Source organism: Notamacropus eugenii, chromosome 1 (genome assembly GCF_028372415.1).
Source record: "Notamacropus eugenii isolate mMacEug1 chromosome 1, mMacEug1.pri_v2, whole genome shotgun sequence".
In the NCBI taxonomy this organism is placed as follows: domain Eukaryota; kingdom Metazoa; phylum Chordata; class Mammalia; order Diprotodontia; family Macropodidae; genus Notamacropus; species Notamacropus eugenii.
The window spans coordinates 544,812,359-544,834,738 of record NC_092872.1 but is presented as its reverse complement, the minus strand read 5'-3'; the positions used below and the strand labels follow the sequence as shown (position 1 = coordinate 544,834,738).

Genomic DNA, 22,380 nt, shown 5'->3' with positions numbered 1-22,380 from the left:
TTCTCTTTGGACATTCAAAAAAGGGATTGCCCCTTCAGCAGCACTGTCCATGTTAGCATCAGGAAGCAAGGTACAGTGGAGGGATCATGGACATTATGGGAGTCCTTAAATGCTAGGATTTTATTCATAGTTCATAGATGTAGAGCTGAAAAGGACCTCAGAAGCCATCTAGTGCAAACCCCTGAGGCTGATGGAGATTAAGTGATTTGCTCAGTCATACAAGTTGTGTCAGAGATGAGATTCAAAGCCAGATCCTTCCAGAGTAAGCCATTTTTTAACCGTGCTTGGAATCCTCTAAATTGCCTAAATTGTAATGAAATGCATGAAATAAAGTAGGAGACTTTGAGAAACCGTGCTTAGGCCAATCAGATTTTACCATAGAACAAAAATGCTTACCCATTTGAAAGGAATGAAAGAATTGGGAAAAAGATGTGATGATTTGACAAAACTTCATTACATCTTTAAAAAGTTTTCCCTCTAAGATAGGAACTGCTTAAAGAGAGGAATGTTTTGACTTAGGACACTTATACATGGAAGCTAACCCAACCTTCGCTCAATCACATCTCCAACCTCTCATCTTATAAGAATTCTCATTTACGGTTTTGTCAAGAAATAAAAAATAAAATGAGGATGATGAAATTTATGGGTGTATATACCATTTGGGTGTCATCAATTCCAAAAGGATTTATTAAGCCCTTAGTGAGTGCCACGCACTGTGCTCAGTACTGGAGATTGAAAATGAGGGAAACCAAACCAAACAAAACATTCCCTGACCTCAAGGAGTTCTCAATTTAGTGGTGAGAGACAACAGAAAAGAACTATGTGCAAAGAAGATATATAGAGGATCATGTGATATATTGATTTTTGTCTAACTTGGCTACCTGAATGGAGGCAGTCAGCCCAACTCTCCCACACCTACTCCTACAAAAAAAACTTAAAAATAACTTCAGATGAAACTCTGAATAAAAAACATGAAAAATTATAAAAAATGACTTCATCCTCTCACGACACAAAAAGTCAGCTAGCATTCCATAGGCAATGTGGAAGAGGGTGCACCAGGAAAGCCAGGGTGAGCACAAATGAAATAAAAGAGTAACTGTCCACTGCAAACAGAGGTGAGTCAGAAACAAAATGCAACCCCAAGGCAGCCAGAAAAGAGGGCTCTCATTAAAAATATATGTGTGTGTGTGTACATATATACATATATATTATATTACAGTGGTCTGCACTCCATTCTGTGAAACTCAAATATGTCAGGGAGTGGAAATAACAGAGTGGAAACAACCAATCTTGCTGTAAGAGCACCCTGACTGGGACAAAACAGAATCAGATTCATTGCTCTGAGCTTCAAGATGGTGTGGGGTGGAGGTGACAGCTTTAACAAGTCAGTACTCATAGATGAGACACAATCCAGGAGATGAAGGTCAGCACAGGAACCCCAGTGACCAGGTCGAGACCAATCAGGTCTGATCATCCTACCTGAATGTGCAACAGGAGGCAGAGCCTGGCTGTCACAAAGACTCCTTTTAAGAATTAAGACTGGAGTGATAAGGAAATAGGAAAAGACATTGACTAGTATGAAGAATTATTATAGATTCAAAAATATCCATAAATTCAATCAATAAGAAGAGAATAACTCCAAAACAATTTCAAAGACTCAAAGAATAAAAAAGAGATTATCTGAAAAGTCTCCATAAATACCTCGAATAAATGAACCAAAAGACAAAACATGAAATAAAGGCTATGGAGTAAGAATTAGAATGAGAATAAATGGCTTAGAAGAGAAAGTGCTAAACCTTACCCAAGTAACAGATTCCTTGAAAATCATAATAGAGCAAATGTAAGTCAATGACTCCAGGAAACAGAAATGAATATTAGAACAAAAAAAAAGATTTTTAAAAATGAGATGTAAGGTACCTAAAATAAAAAACAATTGACCTGAAAGACAGGCCAAGGAGAGGGAATTCAAGAATCATCAGACTCTTGGAAACCATGACAAACAAACAAGCACAATAACAACAAAACAAAGTCTTCACAGAAGATGACTTCAAAAAGTCACAAATGAAAATTACCCAAGTTTATCAGAAGCAGAGGGCAAAGTAAAAACAGAAATGGCTGAGTACAGCAGCAATTTCCCTAAAGAAAACCAAAAAGGATAAGTCAGGAATGGTATAACCAAAATGTATACTATTCAGGTACATATGCACTCATACACATACACCTATGTATATATTTACATATGTATGTATATAAATACATGAATGTGGGTATACATATGCATATAATATAGATATGTAAGGGAAAAAAACTTGCTCTCAGGTATCTCATAGTCTAATTGGGGAAAATAACATACTGAACAGTATTTTTCAGATGAAAATCAGATGGATACAGTGGCAAAAGTGACAGCAATGCATCTTTAATGTAATTTTCATTGACACAGAAATAAAAATGAAATAGATGTAAATGAAAAGACATCTATTCTATCTATCTATCTATTGATCTATCTATTTATCTGTCTATCTGTGTAGCCAGAGTGAGAGTTCAAGTAACAAGGAACTGCTATGAGGAATAACACAAGATCTAGAAGCTTCTACTTTAAGTAAGAGGAGATCTTGGGTAAAAGAAATATGCTTACAGACATGTATAACTTAGTTTTGCAAAGCTGTGTATAATCATAGAAGGGAAAATGTTCCTTTCATGAAATACTACACTTTCAAGCATTCCTAATGAAAAGACAAGAGCTGAGTAGGAACTGTAAAATGCAAACATGAATCAAGAGAAACCGAGAATGCTAAATTATAAGAGCAATTGGATGTACAATGATGAAATGTCACCATTCTGATGGAGGAATAAGAAATAGGGAGAAAGAAAAGGAAGGGAGGAAGGAAGGATGAGTCATAAACACAGAGTTAATTACAATCAATTCAATTCAGTAAGAAGTTTTCAAACACCAATGTGCTATGTACTTAGCCCAGCCTTGGGAAGAATGAAATCAAAAGACAGTGGTCTCTGTCCTCAAAGATCTTACATTCTATTGAAGGAAACTCCAGTGTATCCAGAAAAGTAAACACACACACACACACACACATAAATACAGTAATTTGAGGAAGTACATAAAATGAGAAGAGGTCACTTGTAACATGTGGCATTGAATTGAGGATGGTTATGAAAAGAACATGTAGTTCACAAAGCAGAAGTGAGGCTGGAGAATTTTCCAGATTTAGGGGACAGCCTCTACAAGACACAGGGATACCAAAAGGAATGTCATATATGGAAATAGGTAGTTCAGGTATGCCCTTTGGTCTGTTTTCCTAATGCCTCTTCTACTTGTATATTTTAAGGTGGAGCTAATTGTTTCAACTTTCTTAGTTTCTAAATATTTCATCTGATCTAGTTTTCTGAATTGCAGAAAAAAAATGGAGGCAGATGAACTAATTGCAGCATTTACACAAGTGAGTTCTCTCTTCATACAACTTGACAACTGTGTATCAATGCAGAAAACTGAACCTCCTCACTAAGCCCCACGCAGAGCCAGCAGCAGCAGGAAGCCTGGGGTAGTCACCAGAAGATGGAAGGTGATTCAGTTTTCTAAACCAGAATAAATCACTAAATAATCTGAATGTGACTAAACTTTGATTCTCTATAAAGCTATACTATATATGTACCTAAATGTTTTATACACGTTTGTGCATGTGTGCGTTCACTTTAAATAAAAAATGCAATGATAAAGAAAACCTTGGCACTTGGAAAGGCTGAAACGCACTTCCACTCTTTATCGGAATCTTTTGCCTTTCATTTTTGGAGGAATTCACCTGAGACTAAACATCATCTGCATTTAGTTTTTCATAGGATCATGGGGTTCAGAGTTAAAAGGGACTGTAGGGATCTAGAGTCCCTCAGAGCTGTTCCCTCTGGCCCAGTTGCTCATACACTTATGGTTTAAAGAGTCAAGGAATGAAAATTCCATTACCCCTACCTCTACCCTAATGAGGGAGAGTAATTCATAAACGAAAGCTGAAAGGTGTGTGTGTGTGTGTGTGTGTGTGTGTGTGTGTGTGTGTGTGTGTGTGTGTGTGTGTGTGTGTGTTAGGGCTGGGGGTAGTGGTACAGTAAAGTACTGCTGGGTCATGACAAAGAATGTCTGGAGTGCATCCTGGAGAGGAATGAAGACACCTTGGTTTGGTCATTTCTTTAAATGGAGGTCCTAGGAGGAATAATCCAACCAAAGGGAGGAGAAGTAGGGGCTGAGGGTCTCACTGATGTATGGATTCCAGGGCTAGAATGAAATTCCAGAATGAAGAGGTTTCTGGTAGAGAATGTCTGGAGTGCTGTCTGGAGAGAAATCTGTAAGCCTCTAAGGGATGGGTCTTTGAAGCTTAGGAGAGAAGACTAGGTGGTGGGATACATCTGATGAAATCCATCCCTTCCTTCAAGATCCAGCTCAGTGGCTATCTTCTCCATGAAGTCTTCCCTGATCCTCTCAGATCAAAGTGATCTTTTCTTCTTTTTTAAAAACCTTATTTTGTTTGGACCTGTTCTTTTCACTGTCAAACCCTAACTTCTACAATATTTACTTGTGTACAAATCAAAACTCCCCCTTTTGCCTTTCCTTTGCCCTCTACCCTGGCTCTCTATGAGAATAAGAACTCCCTGAGTTCAGGAACTATGTCATTTTTCCCTTGCATCTGGGTATATAATTAATTATTGAATTAAATCAAATGCATTCCCTTGGGTCCCTAAGAGAATTTTCAGAATTACTGTTAGACTTTGAGGTGAGCGTGATAGAGGGGAAGGGAATACAATTTTTGCCTTCTTTTTTTCCACCCCCCCCCCCACACACCCCAGCTTCTGTAATCTAGAGAGCTACAAACATAACCTGGGACTCTGGGTCAGAGGTCCATGTGGATAAATGGAACAGGTCATTGTATTTACTAACCAGGCAGAACAATGCCTCAATGAAATTTAATGCTTTACTGTCAGTAAATCATTTACATGGATAGAGAATTTTTTAAAGTCATTCATTTACATGTACTTTTTTTTTTTACTATTTTCTAAACTAAGTACATCCATTGATATGAAAAATGAAGGGAAAATTATCCTAAAGAAAATATTTATGAGTAAAATGTATAATATTTCACAAAAACATTGTTAATGTTACTGTCTAAATAACTCCAGTGAGACTGATGCCCTGAAACAAACAGAAAGGTGTTTTTCTTCACACTGAACTATATATACTTGCAGTCTGATGTAAACATGATGAGAATGGACAAATGTTAGAACTAGATCAAAGTAGCTTATAAGCATTCCCACACCCTCCCCTCCCCCTTTCAGAATACAAATTCTTAAACCTTCCATTTTAAGCACAACTACTTTGTCTGAGGGATACACAGTTACTTCTCTCATTTACTCCATGTAAGTTGTTTAATACCTAAGATTAAAGCATAATTTATATGTAGTCCTCCTCTAATTTTTGTAAGCAAAAGGCAGCATACAGACACTAGTCAATGAGAGATATTGGGTAGAGCATGAACTTTGGAATCAGTATGACCTAGGTTCTGCCTCTGAGAATTGCTGTGTGATTATGGGCAAGTTAGAACCTTTTTCGACTCTCCAACACTCTAAATTGCAGAGTAGGTACAGTTCTACATTGGTAAAGGAAATGTCCTCAGTAGGAATTCCCCAAACCATGAGTGTGAAACAGATGGACCACAATATTCCTGAATGCATTTGGGAACCTGATAAAAATGAAACTGGGAAATATTTAGCAAAATAAATTAAAATACAGTAAAACATAGATAAAGCTAATATGTCCTTTCTAAGTCAATACATAGCTTCAGGGATCCTTATACATTGTATATGGCTTCTATTTGAGTCTGCCACCACTGCTCTACACTAATAAAAGTACAGGACCATTCCAAAATTGACAGTTGACTCAGAGAGGAAGCCTGGTATATATACTAGACAGAAAGACAGCTCTGACATCAAGAAGACTTGGATTCAAGTCACACCTCTCGCACAAACCATGTGTGACCCATGGAAAAATCACTCAAATTCTCATTAGCATATGCAATACTCAATGCTTATGTATTCAGCTGAGTTGTTAATAAGCTTAGTGGATATTCCTCTCACCAATTAAATTAGGAGGATCAAAAGAAAGAGAGAGAGAGATAGACAGAGAGAGAAAGATACAGGGATAGACACGGAAACAGAGAGAAAGAAAGGCAGAGAAGAGAGAGAATCATTTGGACATCTTTTTTCACTTGAGAGCCTTTTGACAACATAGGCAAAGGCAAAGTTGATCTTGTTGCCCTGAACCTACATAAAAATCCTTTTTCCAATGAGATTTTTGCATTACGCATATCACCTAAAACATTTCAAGCTTCATCTCTGCCATATCCAAGGATGCTTGAATCTTGTCAGAAGAAAATGCACATAAATCTTGAATAAGATGTCCTTGCATGTGATTTACAATGGAAAAAAAATGAATGGTCTGTCAGTTATCACAGTGCACCTGAAACTCTGAGCACCATGTAGCTTTAGAAATCATCTCAAATATGAAAATACAGAATAAATTGTATTCATAAATCCAGTATCTTAAACCAGATGGCCGTTTCATATAGATGGAATAAGAATTTCTCGCAAGATTATTCAGAACATAAAATATACCAATAAAAGAAACAAATTTGCACAAATTTTGAATAGTGTTTGATACATGAACCACGCTAATGATACTGCCAAAATATTCATTTTAAATCCTTCTTGTCAATTAACTTTGATTTAATTTGATGAACAATTATGTCCCTGCTGTGTACAATGATCTTTTCACTAGTTTTTTAATGTTTCCATTTTCTTGTAACATTTCTTCAGAAAAACAGTCACCCATCATCTACAATAAGTAGGAGAGAATTGGCATGGTATGACTATCATTTTTAAGTCAATAGGCCAAGATAAGCAACTGAATAAAATGTTTTCTAAACATCTTTATCTCTCTTGGACTTCCAGATTGTCATTCAACATGGGGGGTACAGGGAGGAAGGGGATTTTTCTTCCTGCAACAAGAGTAGCTAATGGCGATTTCAGGAAGAAGTTCATAAAATAACTACCTCTGCTTGAACATAGAGCATGAAACTTGCTCAGCTGGAATTCCTGGAACTGTCTGTCTTTCTATTTCCCTTTCTGAACATTCATCGTTCAGTCATTTCAGTCATGTCCTTGTCTTTGTGTCCTCATTTTGTGTTTTCTTGGCAAAGATGCTGGAGTGGTTTTCTATTTCCTTCTCCAATTCATTTTACAGATGAGGAAACTGAAGCAAACAGGGTTAAATGATTTGCCCGGGGACACACAGCATAGGCCAGTAAGAGTTCCTGAGGATGGACTTTTCCTGCCTAAATAACCAGATAATTGGTAAAATGCCTACACAAACAGATGATAAAAATTGTCATGAAGGTATTCAAGGACTAAGAAGACAGATATTGAGTAGGGATATTGTAAACCTTGGGAATGACTTTTGTGTCATTCCAAGGTCAAGAGTTACTATCAAAATTTCCTAAATTAAATTGGAGATTCAAATTCCCTATATTTCATTGTAGGTCACTGGGCTCTTAAAATGGGAAGACTTCCTCAAAAGTTTCTTACTTTGAGAAAGAAAATGGTTTCCGACAGAATATAGCATATGTAGATGAAGGATTTAAAGCCATTTTATGTAAAGGATAAAAGATCTGGGACTTGTCATTCTCCATTTTGATAAGGATTCCCCATAGAGTTATTATATTAGCTTAATTATTGTAGCTTATGCATAACATTCAACCTCTCATATCCTTTGCATTTGCACAAGCTGACATCCATGCCTGGCAGACACTCCTCTTTATTACCTTTGTCTCTTTTAATCCCTTTGCTGTTCAGTCATTTTTCAGTCCTGTCCATTTTTTCCTGACCCCATTTGAATCCCTAGATTAACTCAAGTTCCACTTTCTATATTTTTCCAGATCTCTGTTACTAGTGTCTCCTTCCCTCTCTCATTACTCTGTCTATATTTTTATGTATTTTGTATTTGTTATCTGGGAACATATTCCCCATCTTCCCCATCCCACCAAAATAATATATGCTTCTTGAAGGCAGGAATTATTGCTGTTGTGGTCTCTGTATCTGCATTGTCTAGTTCAGTGCCTGGCACATAGAACCTTTTAATGGATGATTAGTGAATGAGAAGATTAATGGATAGGTAGATGGATGGATCTGCGGAATTCTTTGAGCATTTACATTACTTGATTTTCTACTGTGGCCAGAAATAATTAAAAGGCAAATAAATAAACATGCAGCATCAAGTGTAGAGAAGCTCATTTACTTGCTGTGATTTCCATTTGATTTTAATTGATTGTGTTCTCTGAATGACTAGTAAAAGTAAACAGATAACAGACTCTGTAAACTAAGATTTGGGGTGAATGCAAAACCACAGAGGCCCTGGAATTTGGGGTATCTTTTCTCATGCACATACATAAGAGAGTTGTTTCCCAGATAACCACAACAGGACACAGTAAGGTGATTATATCTTGGACAATGATCAAATATTTCTCTAAAACAAACCTGGTTTTGTTTAATGTTCTCATTAAACACATTTTATTTATCCTCCTACAATTCAGAAGGGACAAAACCAGTTATAGCACAATGATTATAATTTAAGCAGGAAAGAGAAAAGCTCCAAGTAGAACTCCAGTCAAAAAGACCAAACCCAGTGTTCCTGTATACTTCTATGTGCCAGTGTCTCTGAACTCTGAAACTACCTTGCATGAATGTTTAGAGAATGTCTCAGGAGGCAGATGCTCTAAGGAAAGGAGGTAATTTTGAGAAAGATCAAGACTCATCATATCTTAAACTTCATGACATTTTTGTTTCTTAAGACCTCAGGTACTTTACAGAGCAATATAATATGCAAGACCTTCCTAGGAACACAGCAAAAGGAAAAGACAGGGGAAATCACCCAGAAATAGCAGGTCCCTAAAGTTATTCTGCTTTTTCTGACATACAAGTTTCATCTAGCTTTCTTTCACTCCCTCTTCAACAAAAGGCTTTGTGAAAATGATAGCACTGGTCATCCTAAAACCAACCAACCAAACAAAAAATAAAAACACTAGTCCTGAGGTCTGCCCTTTCTGCTTTTTATCTGTTGCTTTCAAATATTCTCAGAGCAAGTTTTCTCTTCTTCTATCCTACTGACTACAGTTACCTTTTTCTCCATGGTGGTGGTTCACTTTCACCAGGTTCTTTTGTATATGAATATTTTTGTTAAGAGGGTGGAACCCATTGAAGGACAATAGATTGAAAAGTATGGCTCAGTAATTAAGTGTTCTGAAAGCAATTTGGAATTACTCTAAGAAAGTTATTAAAATGTCCATCTCCTTTATCCCAAAGATTTTATTGCTAGACCTGTTCCCCAGAGGGTTCAAAGATAAAATGGTAGTTCTACTATGGAACAGTGTGTTTATTTATTTTTCTATTTTTTATTTTAAATTTCTTGCTTTTATAGTCAGTTCCAATTTTTTCTCCTTCTGTCCACTTCCTTCCCACACATTGAGAAAGTAAGAAATACAATACCCTTATACATATAAAATTATACATTTTCCTTATTAGCCAGGCACAGTGGAAAGCTAGGAAGTAGTTAGAAGTTTGAAATGCCTAAGAGGGGAGCTTATAGTTGATCTTAAAGGTAATAAGAAATCATTAATTTGTTGAATGGAAGCAGAAGACACAGTCAGACAGGATTTAAGAAAATCACTCATGTGAAAGATGAACTGGAGTGGGGAGAGACTTAAGGCAAAGGGACCAATTAGGAGGCTATCATAACAGTCCTGGTGATGCAAGTGGTGGGTGTATGAGTGGAAGGAAAAGGGAATAAAGCAGAGATGCTGTAGAGATATAAAAAATAAAATTTGGTAAATGAATATATGTGTGAGGTGAGGGACAATGAGGAAATGATGACACTAAACAACACTTTTCATCCTATAAAGCGAAGAAATGAAAACAAAATTAATTGTCATTGATCAGGAAACATCTATACAAAATTTAGTACATAAAAGCGATGTGACTACTACTGTGCCATAAAAAATGACGAATAGCTTATATACATGCATATATGTGTACGTATGTATATATGTATTTGTGTGTATGTATAAATGTGTGCGTATATATATTAAATGTGTGTGTATGTGTGTGTGTAAAAGCAAGACTAGTATGAACTGATGAAAAGTGAAAAACCAAAAGGAGAACCAGGAAAGCAATATACATGATGACCATAACAGTGTCAGCATGAACTGTAACAACCACCACAAAATTGAAATTGAAACTTATAACTATAATCACTGAGCCAGGCACAAAGGAGAAATATGACAATATACTTTCTTCCCTTTGGAGAGCTGGGAGGTTATTAATACAGAACACTGCACATATTGTTGAACTTGGCCGATATATCCGTTAATTTTGCTGAGCTGTTTTTCTTTATTTTTTCTTTTCTTTTATACTAGTTGATCCATTTCCTGTCTATTGAATGGGCGTTACATCCCTCTAAGTGAGTACCTGAAAAGACCTAAGCCTAAAAAGTCAACAGGCTTCCATTGTATCCTGGATCATCTCCAGTCATCATGATGAATATCTGATCACTGGATCCAGATGGCTCAGGAGAAGAAAGTGAGGGTGGTGACCTGCACAGCCCTCCCTCAAACAAAGTCAAATGCAAGTCATATCATCATTTTTCTGATGTCATGGTCTTCTTCAAAAACGGAGGACGAACACAGTCTATAAGGATGATATATCTTGCCCCCTATTTCATTCCATCCAGGTGGGAGAGGGCAGGAGATTTATCATTAACTCAAGGTAAGACAGAAATAAAAGATGTATTTTTGGAGGCAATCATATAACATATATAAGTCTTAGTTTCCTCATCTGCAAAATGATTAAATGTTTTGTGTTTTTTGAGGGTTAAGTGACTTATCCAGACTCACACAGCTAGTCAGTCAGCATCTGAGGCTAGGTTTGAACTCAGGAAGATATATCTTTCTGACCCCAGGCCCACATTCTAACCACTGAGATACCTACCTCTCCTATGGAGAGAGTAACAACTCAAAAATTAAAATATTGAAAATACTACTTAAGACAATAGAGGCAATAAGGCTTTTTTGGAGCTCTTGACAAACATATGTGCAATGCTGACACAGAGACTTTTATTTTAAAAAGTAGATACAGGAAAGAATAAGGTGGGTTAACATTTTGTTCAAAGTGAAATCAAGCCCTGCAGGATGCCTTGTGTCTTCTATTTTTCATTCCCCTGAGGGTAATATCTCCAGTTACAATCTCTTTATGAAAGGAAAGAAATGTCTAAATCCAAAAGCTGAAAGTTATACCCTCTGATGTTGGTCTGCCACAACTTGAGGACATTCCATAAGTAGCTGAATTGGCAATTAATGAAAATATGAGGAACACAAGCCAGATTCGAACAGCTCTTTGGGTGAGTCTTAAAAAAAAATGCGTCCCCAAAGTTAGACTTACACCTGCCTTTCCATTTCAAGTGCCAATTCTGTCTTTCACAGAACACTTGACATGCTCCACACCTGGGAACATAGGCATGCAATGAGACTTTCAACTCACCCAAACAGAGGCAACTTAAAAATCAGTTTTAATCATGCAAATGTATTTTTTCATGTTATAGAAAATGAAAATGTTCTTGAAATTTGGAAAAAATTCCTAAGTGGATGGTTATGAGAAGTAGAATGCTACTGAATTTGAAACAAAATTTCAGAATGATGTCAAAGCTGCCAGTTTGTGGGGAGTAATATTCTTTAGAAGTCTGATAAAGTTGTATGGACTCACATCCCAATTTTTGCAGTGTATTCTTCACCACAAATAACCTTATTTAGGTAGGGGAATATCTATCTACTGGCCAGATCAAATGGTTTTCAAATCCCATGAAACGCTAGTAAGAAATTCAATGCATAGCCTTTGTCTCTTTAAAAACCTAATCCTTAAATTTCAGTATTGTTCTATCAGCAATCATGCCAAATATGTGGTTACTAATCAATGGATAATTCTGGCCTCAATTCAGAGAGATTCCTTTCACTGTGATAGCCCTGATGCTGCAAAGATCAGCACCGAAGTCTGAAAACGCTTATAGCAAAGTAGGTCTGCTTATTCACTTCCATTGATTTTCCAATTTCCATTAATTTGTGTTTATCTTTGGGCTGTGTAGTATTATGAGTAGAAATGCTAATTTGGCTTCCATAATTATATACTTGTTATAGCAAGAAGAGACCAAAATGAAAAGATTATGAACTCGAAACCTTTTAGTACCCAAAATAAGCCCAAGGCGTCCAATTATCTAGTGTATTAGCATTTTGCTAGGTAAATAATGACTGTCCAAATATTTTATTTTAGTAAAATAGGACCACACAAATGCGATTCATCAGATTTTTCTCTTTCCCTTCCCAATTGGAATATAGTATACCACCAAGAGCGACTGAGTGATAAGCGCATGTTCTTTATTACCATTAATATGATTTAATATGATATATTAATATAATACAATATAATTAATGGTCTGATAAATATAAAATTGTTGACTATGATGTTATTATTAATGATGATGATAATTATGATGATAATGTTAAGATGATAAAAACCTTTGAAAAAGTTGGAAAGCTGCAGTGACTAGAGGAAAGGTATTAATTTTGGATCTTGCTTTTTGACTCCTATTGGCAATGTGGCCTTAGGCATGCCACTTTATCTCTTTGGACCTCATCACTTTCCAGGGATGATCATGCCTGTATCACATGACCTACAGGATTGATATGAAGAGAAAAGAGGTAGGATACTGACATTGGAAAGGGAGCTGAATTAAAAGTTAGGAAGTACTAGCTTCACAATTCGCTCCACACGCTCATTAGTTGAAAGACCCCAAGAAAGTCACTTCAATTCTCTGTCTCATCAGAAATGTGGGGAAAATAATGACACCTACTACTTCACAGAGCTGTTTTGAGGATCCAATGAGAATCAAAGAGATAATATATGTAAAGTGCTTTATAAACCTTAAAACCTTTAAAAATGAGAGTTATTATTAAAGAAGATGCTAAGTATAAAGTGCTTTGTAAAACTTAAATCACTATGAAAATGCTCCCTATTTTTATGATTGCTATTATTAACCTCATGATTTTAAAAGGATCACTTAGGGTCCCACAGTTATCTCTAAAGAAAAATACAGCAAATCAAAAATATGACAGATGTGGAAGGAATGGGGTGGCCTGTCCCCTCACATTCAGGGGAAGAAGATATAGTAGCCAAGAGCAGAGTACTGAGGAAGGAGATAAGTGTAATTTGGATGTGGCTTTGCCAAGGAAAGAAATAGAAAACCTACACCTATGGACCAGGACCATGTGGGATAGATGTGAGGGAAGACACCACTGAAATCACGTAATGGTGTTCTTCCTTGCTGAAAGGTAGGTATTGATATACCTGCCTCAATGGCTTCAAACATCATTTCCATTAAAGAGAAACAGAGGGGTTGGGAGAATTTTATCTTTCAGAAAAGAAAAAAAAAAAGAAACTCCCATTTCTATTGTATCTAGTACAAATTTCCAGGCATCCCAAGCATTTACCAGAGATAATGGAAGAGAGAATCTGGAATAATTTATAGTATGCTGAAATGTAATTCTTTCAGTTTACTTTTGGGAAAATCTAGCTTTCTACCTCAGTGACTCTGATAAAGGTAATTAACAAGGTTGCAACACTATCCCTTTCATTATAAACAACAGTAATTACCATAGGTTCAACTTTGCCCTCTCACAGCTTCTTGCAAACCAACAGAGCTTCTTGCCATGGGTCTCAATTTTACACATAGATAACCTGAGTCAAAGAATAGTTAAATGAGTTCTTAGCATCATAACTTTGAAATAAAATCCAAGTCTTTGGTGTATGTGTGCACAGACAAACACATACAATTGAATATATATATTAATGTATATGAATACATGTGCACGAATTTTTATGTTACCATCTACATATGAAGGAACCTAAAAATGTGGCTAAGTAAATGCCAGAGACAACAACCTTGCCCATTTGATCTCTCTCTCTCTCTCTCTCTCTCTCTCTCTCTCTCTCTCTCTCTCTCTCTCTCTCTCATGTGTGTGTATATGTATGTGTGTGTGTGTCCATGTTTGTCTATGTGAGTCCAGTGGAGTCCTGGAGTCAAGAAGACCTTACATTAAAATGTGTTCTTAGACAGTGTAATGGTAATATAAATGGGAAGATCTTTCCCATTCATCAATAGACCCATGTGACCAGCTTAAGTCACATGGGTTACATGTATCTAAGTAACATGGAACAGGAAGGGGTGGATCAAGAAGGGTGGAACAGGAAGAGGTGAAGCTAGAGCAGAGCTGAGAGGAAGTTAGAGAGCAGTCAGAGCTGGGAAGGATACAGGCAGCTGGGCAGTGTGAGTGAAAGAGATTGTGATTTTGTTTAATGGAGAAAGTTTGTGGGAAGCCTAGTAGCAGGGATGGCTTGGGGCTGGTGTGTTGCCCTCTTCATTGTTATTGTGTATAGATGTCTTTGTTACCATGATGGATTTAGCTTTTTGGTGTTGAGATTAGGCTTTCTGGTGTTTGAATAAATGTTTTGTTCTGTCCATGTAGAGAGTCTGTTGCATTTCATGATTCAGGATTGTGCTAGCATATTCACGGCTGCCGTAGATGGTGTAAATATCGTGCTGGTGCTACAGATTGTTACTACCTATGTGCCCTTCGATAAATCACTTTGATTTTCCTTGCCTCCATTTCCTCGCCTCCATTTCCTCATCCATAAAACAGAGATAATTATACTTACCTCCCAGTGTTGCTGTGCAGTTCAAATAAGAGCACATTTGCAAGCATTTAGTATTGTGGTTGGTACATAGTAAGCACTCTATAAATGTTTGTTATTATTATATGTAATATGTATATATATCATTGTGCAACTGCTGCTCTTCCTGGTTTCGATTCTACCGAAAAAGATGCCCCCCTGGTCTCCCCACCCTCCCTCCTTTAACTGCCATCTTTTGTTCATTGTCTCTCCTCATTAAATTGTGAACTCCTTGAGGTCAGGGACTGTCTTTTTATTAACTGTATCCCCAGCTCTTAGCACCATGCCTGGCACATTCTAGGCACTTAGTTTATTAGACTGAATTGCCTCTATCTATAGTATAAACACATATACTCATGTATAGGCATGAGTTAACATCCACACTTTCATGTTACCACTTATGCATGAAGAATGTGGCTAAATGAATCCTAGAGACATTGATCTTACCCACTCGCCTTACTTTGTGTCTATACTTTTGTCTCTGTCCAACCATGTACTTTGGAGAACAGCAGTATCACAAGTTTCAAAAATCTGAAGACCTGGGACAGCTAGGTAGCACAGTGGATAGAGCATTAACCCGGCAGTTAGGAGGACCTGAGTTCAAATGCAGCCTCAAACTGTGATGTGAGCCTGGGAAAGTCACTTAACCTTGATTTCGTGAAAAACAAACAAAACAAAAACAACAGCAAAAACCTGGGGAAATCTAAGGCCCTAGAGATGTTAGTAGTTAGTAGGCAAATAGTCATGTCTGTCCTTATAGTTTTGTTGTCTAAGATGAAAATTGTTAGTTACATGGAATATTCCCCAAGAACTAGTAGCAAGGTCTCTGACTAAGAGCTAAGGGTCTCAGCTTCTGGACTAGAAAGAGTACTATGGACAAGAAAAATCCAGCACATTAGCTCGTTGGGATAAACCTGATCTCTGTTTTGAATAATGTGGTACCTCCACCTGAATTATAAGGTAAAACGAGGAGACTTTCTGTTTGTCGGAGGGCAAAGAACTTTCTGCTTTTTCCAAAACAGCTGCTGGTGGAGTTATGAATTGGTCCTAGTATTGTGGAAAATAATTTGCATTTATGTAAATAAAGTGGCTAAAATGTTTATACTCTTTGACTTTGAGAATCTCCTGCTAGATATGCATTCCATCCAGGACAGTGAAGACAAGAAGAATTGCAGATATACTAAACCATTTATAGCTGTACTTCTTTTGCAGTAGCAAAGAACTATGTGGAGGTGTGGGAGGGAGTAGATGTCTATTTTAAAATGGCTAAATAAATTGTGAGACTTGATTTTAATGAGATATTACTACTCTATAAGAAATGATGAATGTATAGAACAGAGGTGTCAAGCATGAGAGGCAATAATTTCAAATGGGGCAGAACCAGATTAAAATATAATTGGGAAATATTTAACAAAATAAATAAAAATACGTTAGAAAATAATCTTAATATGTGGTTTTTCAAGTTAATATGTGGTTCACAAGTATATTTTTGTAAAGTTTAGCGGATGCATCATTTTAGTTGGATTCCAATAGTATAGAATATAGAGAAGTATGAGAAGACCTGTATAAATTAATTCAATGTTAGGAAAAACAGAACCAGGCAAACAATATACACCATTATTGCAATAATATGAATAAAAAAATAATAAGAAAACTAAAACTCATTGTCATGAAGTTGCAGTGACTAAACTTTGCATGAAATAAGAGGTTTAGAATTTCAGCCTAAACCCTCCTTGGCAGAGACTGAGAACTATGGGAATAGAATTTTGTGTATAATGTCAGACTAGGTGGACGTGCTGGTTAGTTTGAATGTATTTTTTTCCTAAACTGTCTTTTTAGTTTTTTTCTTTTAAAAAAAAATTCTTTGTTATAAAGGATAGTTCTCTGAGAGAGGGAGGAGAGAGATATTTTGAGAAATGATGGTGCTATAAAAGCAAAAATCAATAAAAATTTAATTAAAAATAAAATAAAAGAGCTTGCACAAGTATATGAGTAAAGACTTTAAGCTAAAGTAGCATGGCAGCACTTTAACAGAGCATTTTAGCAAAGTCAGAAGGTAGAGTCAGCACAGACTTCAGCCAACCATGGTCTGCAGAGACTCCATTTCCAGCAGAACCATTTCTGTCAGCAAGATAGAAAAGCAGTATCTGGTAGAGACTATGAGGCCCATAGGAAGAAGGCTAGTCCATCAGAGACTAGAAGACTAGGATCATTGTGAACAGTAAAAATAAATTAGGTATATACATACATATATATATCTGTGTGTATGTGTCTCTGTGTGTGTGTGTGTGTATCCTAGAATATAAGCAATCTTACTTGCGTCATTGGGTAGTCAACCTTTCTGGGATTCAGGTTCTCATTTGTAAAATGAGGCATTTGTACTAGATGGCCTCAATTTCCCTTCCATCTGACTGAACATAGTAAGAGTGAAGGATGAGGGAGGGAAAGTCAATAATAGCTTAAAGTTTTAAAGTTTAGGTATGTGAGACAATCATAATGGAAATAGGGTATTCTTGAGGCAAAGCTGGTTGTGGTGGCAAACTAATACAGCTTACAGATGATTTGAAATTTCAACAGGAAACATCAGGACAATGTTTCGCTGTAAGCTAAGACTTCAGGATTAGAGCTCAGTGGAGGAGATAGAGATCTTGTAATAAATTACATAGAAACAATAATTATTAATATTTACATGGTGCTTTAAAGTTTATAAAGCACTTTACATATCTTAAAGGATTTAATCCTTAAAACAACCCGGTGAGATAGGTCATATTATTATCACCATCTAATAATGAAATTGAGAGTTAGGCTAAGTGATTTGTCCAAAGTCACATAGCTAATGAGTATCTGAGGCATTATTTATACTCAGGTCTTCCCAACTCCAAGATCAACATGTAGAGTGGAAAAGTCCACTTGAGAAGAGTAGAGAAAAGATAAGAGGTTCTGATGTTAGAACATAGGTCAAGCTATATGTAAATTTCAAGAGTAGACAGGGAATCCAGTAAAGGAAATAAATGAACATATGGCAAATAAGTTGTACGTAATCATGGAAGGCAAGGGAGGAATTTTGTGGAAGTCAACAATGTTAAATGCTACAGAAAGGTGAAAAAGAATAAAGACTGGGAAAACTTGTTGTGGTTAGGGTTGAGTTTTGATCTCTCATAAAAAAAATCATTAGAGTAGTGGGAATACATTACAAGGGGTGAGGATTATATATTATATATATTATAGTATATAGTATATAAGGTTTGAGGAAATAGAGACTCCAGATATAGTTCATACTTTTAAGAAAGTAAAGAATGCAAATTAAGAGAAAAACAAGATGTCCACTTCAAGGGGAAAAAAAGGAGAGTCTAAGAATGTTCTTTTTAAAGATGGTGAACAAGTTTTTCTTATCCTCGATGATATGATGAGACCTGCATTTAGGTAGATGCAGGTACCATTTGAACACACATTTTAAGGTATGATCAGGCAGATGGCATCATAACTTTGGGTATAATCAAAACTTATAAAACTTATAGCTAAGGTTCCCATTAGAAAAGGATAGAGAAAGGGAGAAAATGAAGAAGAAATGGAGGAAAGACAGAAGAGAGAAAGGTAGGATATAAAAAAGAGTATTAATGAGGATACTGTGGATCCTTTGCATCTGCAGCATTGTCTGACTTCAGCTCCATAGAACAAGATGCTTCCTGGTGTGCCATTTCCCCCACCCTCATTTTTCTGCCTCCTTTTGTGGGTTCTCTCTCTTTTATAAGTTTTATGAGGGCAGGGAATGGCTTTCTTTTTATTAAATTGAATTTCCAGTGCTTAACATAGGATCTGGCATATAGAAGAAACTTAATAAATGTTTATTGGATCAAATTGGATTAAATTGATAGTCTCAGGAAAAGCCAAACAGACTGGGCCTCTGTCAGAGGTCAAAAATATGGACAGCTCTAATTGGAATCTATTGCTATGAGTCTGAATTAAACTGAATGGGTTCTTCCTAGCTGCTGACAATTGGTAGGCAGGTGCACTGGATAGAGAACAGAACCTGGAATCAAGAAAACCTGACTTCATATCTGACCTCAAACACTAGCTCTAACCCTTGGAAAGTCCTTTTACCTCTGTCTGCATTAGCTTCCTCAACTATAAAATCATAGCACCTACTTATTAGAGTGATTGTAAGAATCATATGACATAGGTATTAATAAATGATTATTTCCCTCTTTCCTTCCTTCTTGTGTGGCTCCTTCACTAAAGGAAAGTCTTTGCATTCTTAAAAGAACATTTAGGATTGTAGAATACTGAAAACAAATAAAATAATAATAATAAAAAATATAAAAAATACAAAAAAAATTACCTCTTACGTCAGGTCTTTTAACTCTCTAGAGTTAAATATAAGCCATCAGGACAGAAATCCTTACTAGAAAATTCCATGCCCTCCAAGTGTGTTGATAACTTTTGGCAATTCAGCACTCCCAGAGGATTATAGGGTTCTCAGGTTTTCTTTCATTGGAGTCCAGTTTCTACCAGGTCCTTAAGGACTGGGATCACGCACCATAGGAGTCAACCTCTTCAGGCTGCATTCCAGACTTCCACTACCCTCCTCCAGCTCTTCACTCTCTGGCCCTGGAATTGGATCCTTCCAGGCCCCTCCGTCTGAATCAATAGCTTCTACCAGAACCTCCATTTGTAGAAGGTGCCCAGCCTCTTCAGGATCCACTCTGTAATTCCGCTACCATGACCCAGCTGCCCCTTTTCACCTTCCTCTAGAATATAATCTCCTTAAGGACAGGGACTATTTTTCTTTCTATTTATGTTTGTATTATAAGTGCTTTTCTCAATGCCTGACACATAGTGAACAGCAATTAATAGATGCTTATTGACCCATCGGACTGACTGATTGAGGATAAAGGACATCTCATTTCAGAAAAGAAAAACAGAGGAGAAGAACATCGCTAAACAAGCATTTTAAATTGCATGGAGAATAGATGAAGGCTTTTATATGAGCTGGCTTTAATCTCACTTAAACAGGCAACAAAGTTCAGTGAAGGGAGCTAGAAAGTATAGTATAAGGGACATGAGGTGTGTAGGAAAAGTCTTAAAAAAACTGCTGTGGGCATCCTTTGTTATCAATAAGAGGATGTTGCAGAGCAACAGGGAGGGACCAGGAGAAATTAAGATTAAGACACAAATTCTTCATTTGAAATGCCTCTTTCAGCCATTGTTTCTTCTCCAATCTCAAAACCACTATTCCAGTCCACATCATTATCTTTTCCTGGGAATACCATAACACTCTCCTGTTCAGCATCGATGGCTCTGAACTTACCTCCCGGTCCAAGAGTGCTGGTGACACTACGGTGACAATGTCTCCTTTCTCAGGATCAATATAGAACATGTTGGGAGATGGCTTGTCAGGAGTCTGCTGCAGGATGTTGTATCGCAGGAGGGCATTGTCTGTGGAAGGGTCATCAGCATCAAAGGCTGTCATACGCATCACAGTGGTTCCTGCGGGGAATAGGATAGGAAGGCAGGAGATGTTATTATGACTCACAACCACCATCAGGCAGGCTCTGCTTGTCACAAATCACATTGTGAATACTGTTCAACATTCAGAATTAAAAAGAAATTAACATTCACTGGATCCTTTACTTGTTTTCTTACTAAATTCCATTAAAAGATTCAATAAAACAAAGAAAAGACATTTTGTTGTTTTGTTCTTTAGTTATATCAGTCATATCTGAGTCTTTATGAGCTCTTTTTTGTGTGTTTTTGTTTAGTTTTTGTTTTGTTTTGTTTTATTTTTGGCAAAGATACTGGAGTGGCTTACCGTTTCCTTCTCTAGCTCATTTTACAGATGAGGAAACTGAGGCAAACAGGGTTAAGTGACTTGCCTAGGATCACACAGCTAATATCTGAGGCCACATTTATGCTGAGGTTTTCCTGACTCCAGGCTCTGGGCACTATTCATTCTTTCACCTAGCTGCCCTTGTAAGGCATACAGTAGGCATAAAGCCGAACTGAGCCTTCCAGTGATGGTCTCTGATCACGTCAGGAGTTCCTGTTTGATATCTATCAGCGATGACAGATGGCTATTAGACCATGAGGCAAGGCTGAAGGACTTGATCATCAAGATGTCCATGTCATGCCTGCCAGTCTTGTCAACTTGAGATTCAACTACAGGAGCTATGACCAACGGAACCAACCATATTTTCCAGTCCTGACATTCTGCTACAATTATTTAATATAGAATAGGCTTGTGCTTGGGCTATATGCTGAGATACTCACGCAACTCAGAGATAAGAGAAATCTGGATGGATAACTTTCCTCAGGATCTTCCATCTCAGAAGGCAGATCTGCCAATCTGGCTTCCTTAATCATTATGTGTGTGTGTACATATATATATACACACACACTCACACACATATATACATACATATGTGTCCATATAATTGTTTCTATGTGTATCACTATATGTGTATGTATGTATATGTGTATATATGTATGTATATGTATATGTGTGTATATATACATATATATGCATGTACATATATATGTATAGATATAATGCATGTATCTGTTTTTGTATCTATACACTCAATTATGCAAGTTGAGTATATGTATATACACACATATATCTATATATCTGTGAACATATACATATATTGACATTTGTGTATATGTAGGTATGTGTATATATATATATGTGTGTATATACATCTATGTATGTTATACACATATGTATGCAGGTATATCCACATGTGCAGCTACTTTGCCCATATGTACAGCTACTTTGCCCATATGTACATATATGATATACATAAATATGTGTATGTAGAAATAAACATGTATGTCCATCAAAATAGTGATATGCTTTATTATGAAAAGTTAATTGTGTCAATATACTATCAAGTGAATATCCCTTTCAAGATATTATGTATTCATAGTCTGCTAACCTATTGCTTTATAATGTTATGTAACAGCTTATATTTTTAATGGAAACCAGTATTCCCCTTGGCCACTATGACTGTTCACTCAGCAAAAAGATCAAAGGTTGGAGAACTGAGAAAGTTTCTGGGCTGTATATACCTATTCATTGTGGCAACTATTTCCTACCACTGAAGCTTCTCTAGGAAATGGTGATAAGCGGTGATGTCTTTATATTTTTTCTTTTTCAAATGTGTTGCCTGCTTATTTAAAAAGGTACTGTTGAGGCCACTGTGATCAAACAATGTTTTCTTCCCCAAAATAGCCTTTCTTCTAATTTATTATTGATTTGATCTTTAATCAGTATATGATCTGACTTCACAGGAGGATGCATCTGTAATGACTGCTACCTTGGTCATTAGCATTTCCAATATTCTAGGATATAGTTGACTTAAAAAAAAAAAACATTTTCCAGTGTTTGCCATTTTTAGCACCCTCAGATTCTTTTCTTGAAGAAATTATTATGAAGATGCAACAAAGGTCCCCTGTAATCACTAAACCTTCCAAAGCTATCCCAAGTTCAAGGCAGGGCTGAGC

At 36.6% G+C, this 22,380-nt stretch overlaps 1 protein-coding gene and 1 long non-coding RNA gene across 4 annotated transcripts in view; one reads left to right on the top strand and one right to left on the bottom strand.

Moving 5' to 3' along the window:
- Positions 1–22,380, bottom strand: part of CDH13 (cadherin 13) — a 1,297,228-nt gene that overhangs the window by 322,183 nt on the left and 952,665 nt on the right. For all 3 annotated transcript variants that reach the window (XM_072634211.1, XM_072634209.1, XM_072634208.1), the window contains exon 7: positions 20,186–20,364. In XM_072634211.1, the coding sequence (XP_072490312.1) occupies positions 20,186–20,364 (179 nt within the window). The remainder of the gene's footprint in view (positions 1–20,185; positions 20,365–22,380) is intronic.
- LOC140520323 (uncharacterized) lies at positions 3,131–3,620 on the top strand. Its single transcript, XR_011972457.1, has 2 exons — positions 3,131–3,289; positions 3,410–3,620. It is a non-coding gene; the product is annotated as an uncharacterized lncRNA (long non-coding RNA).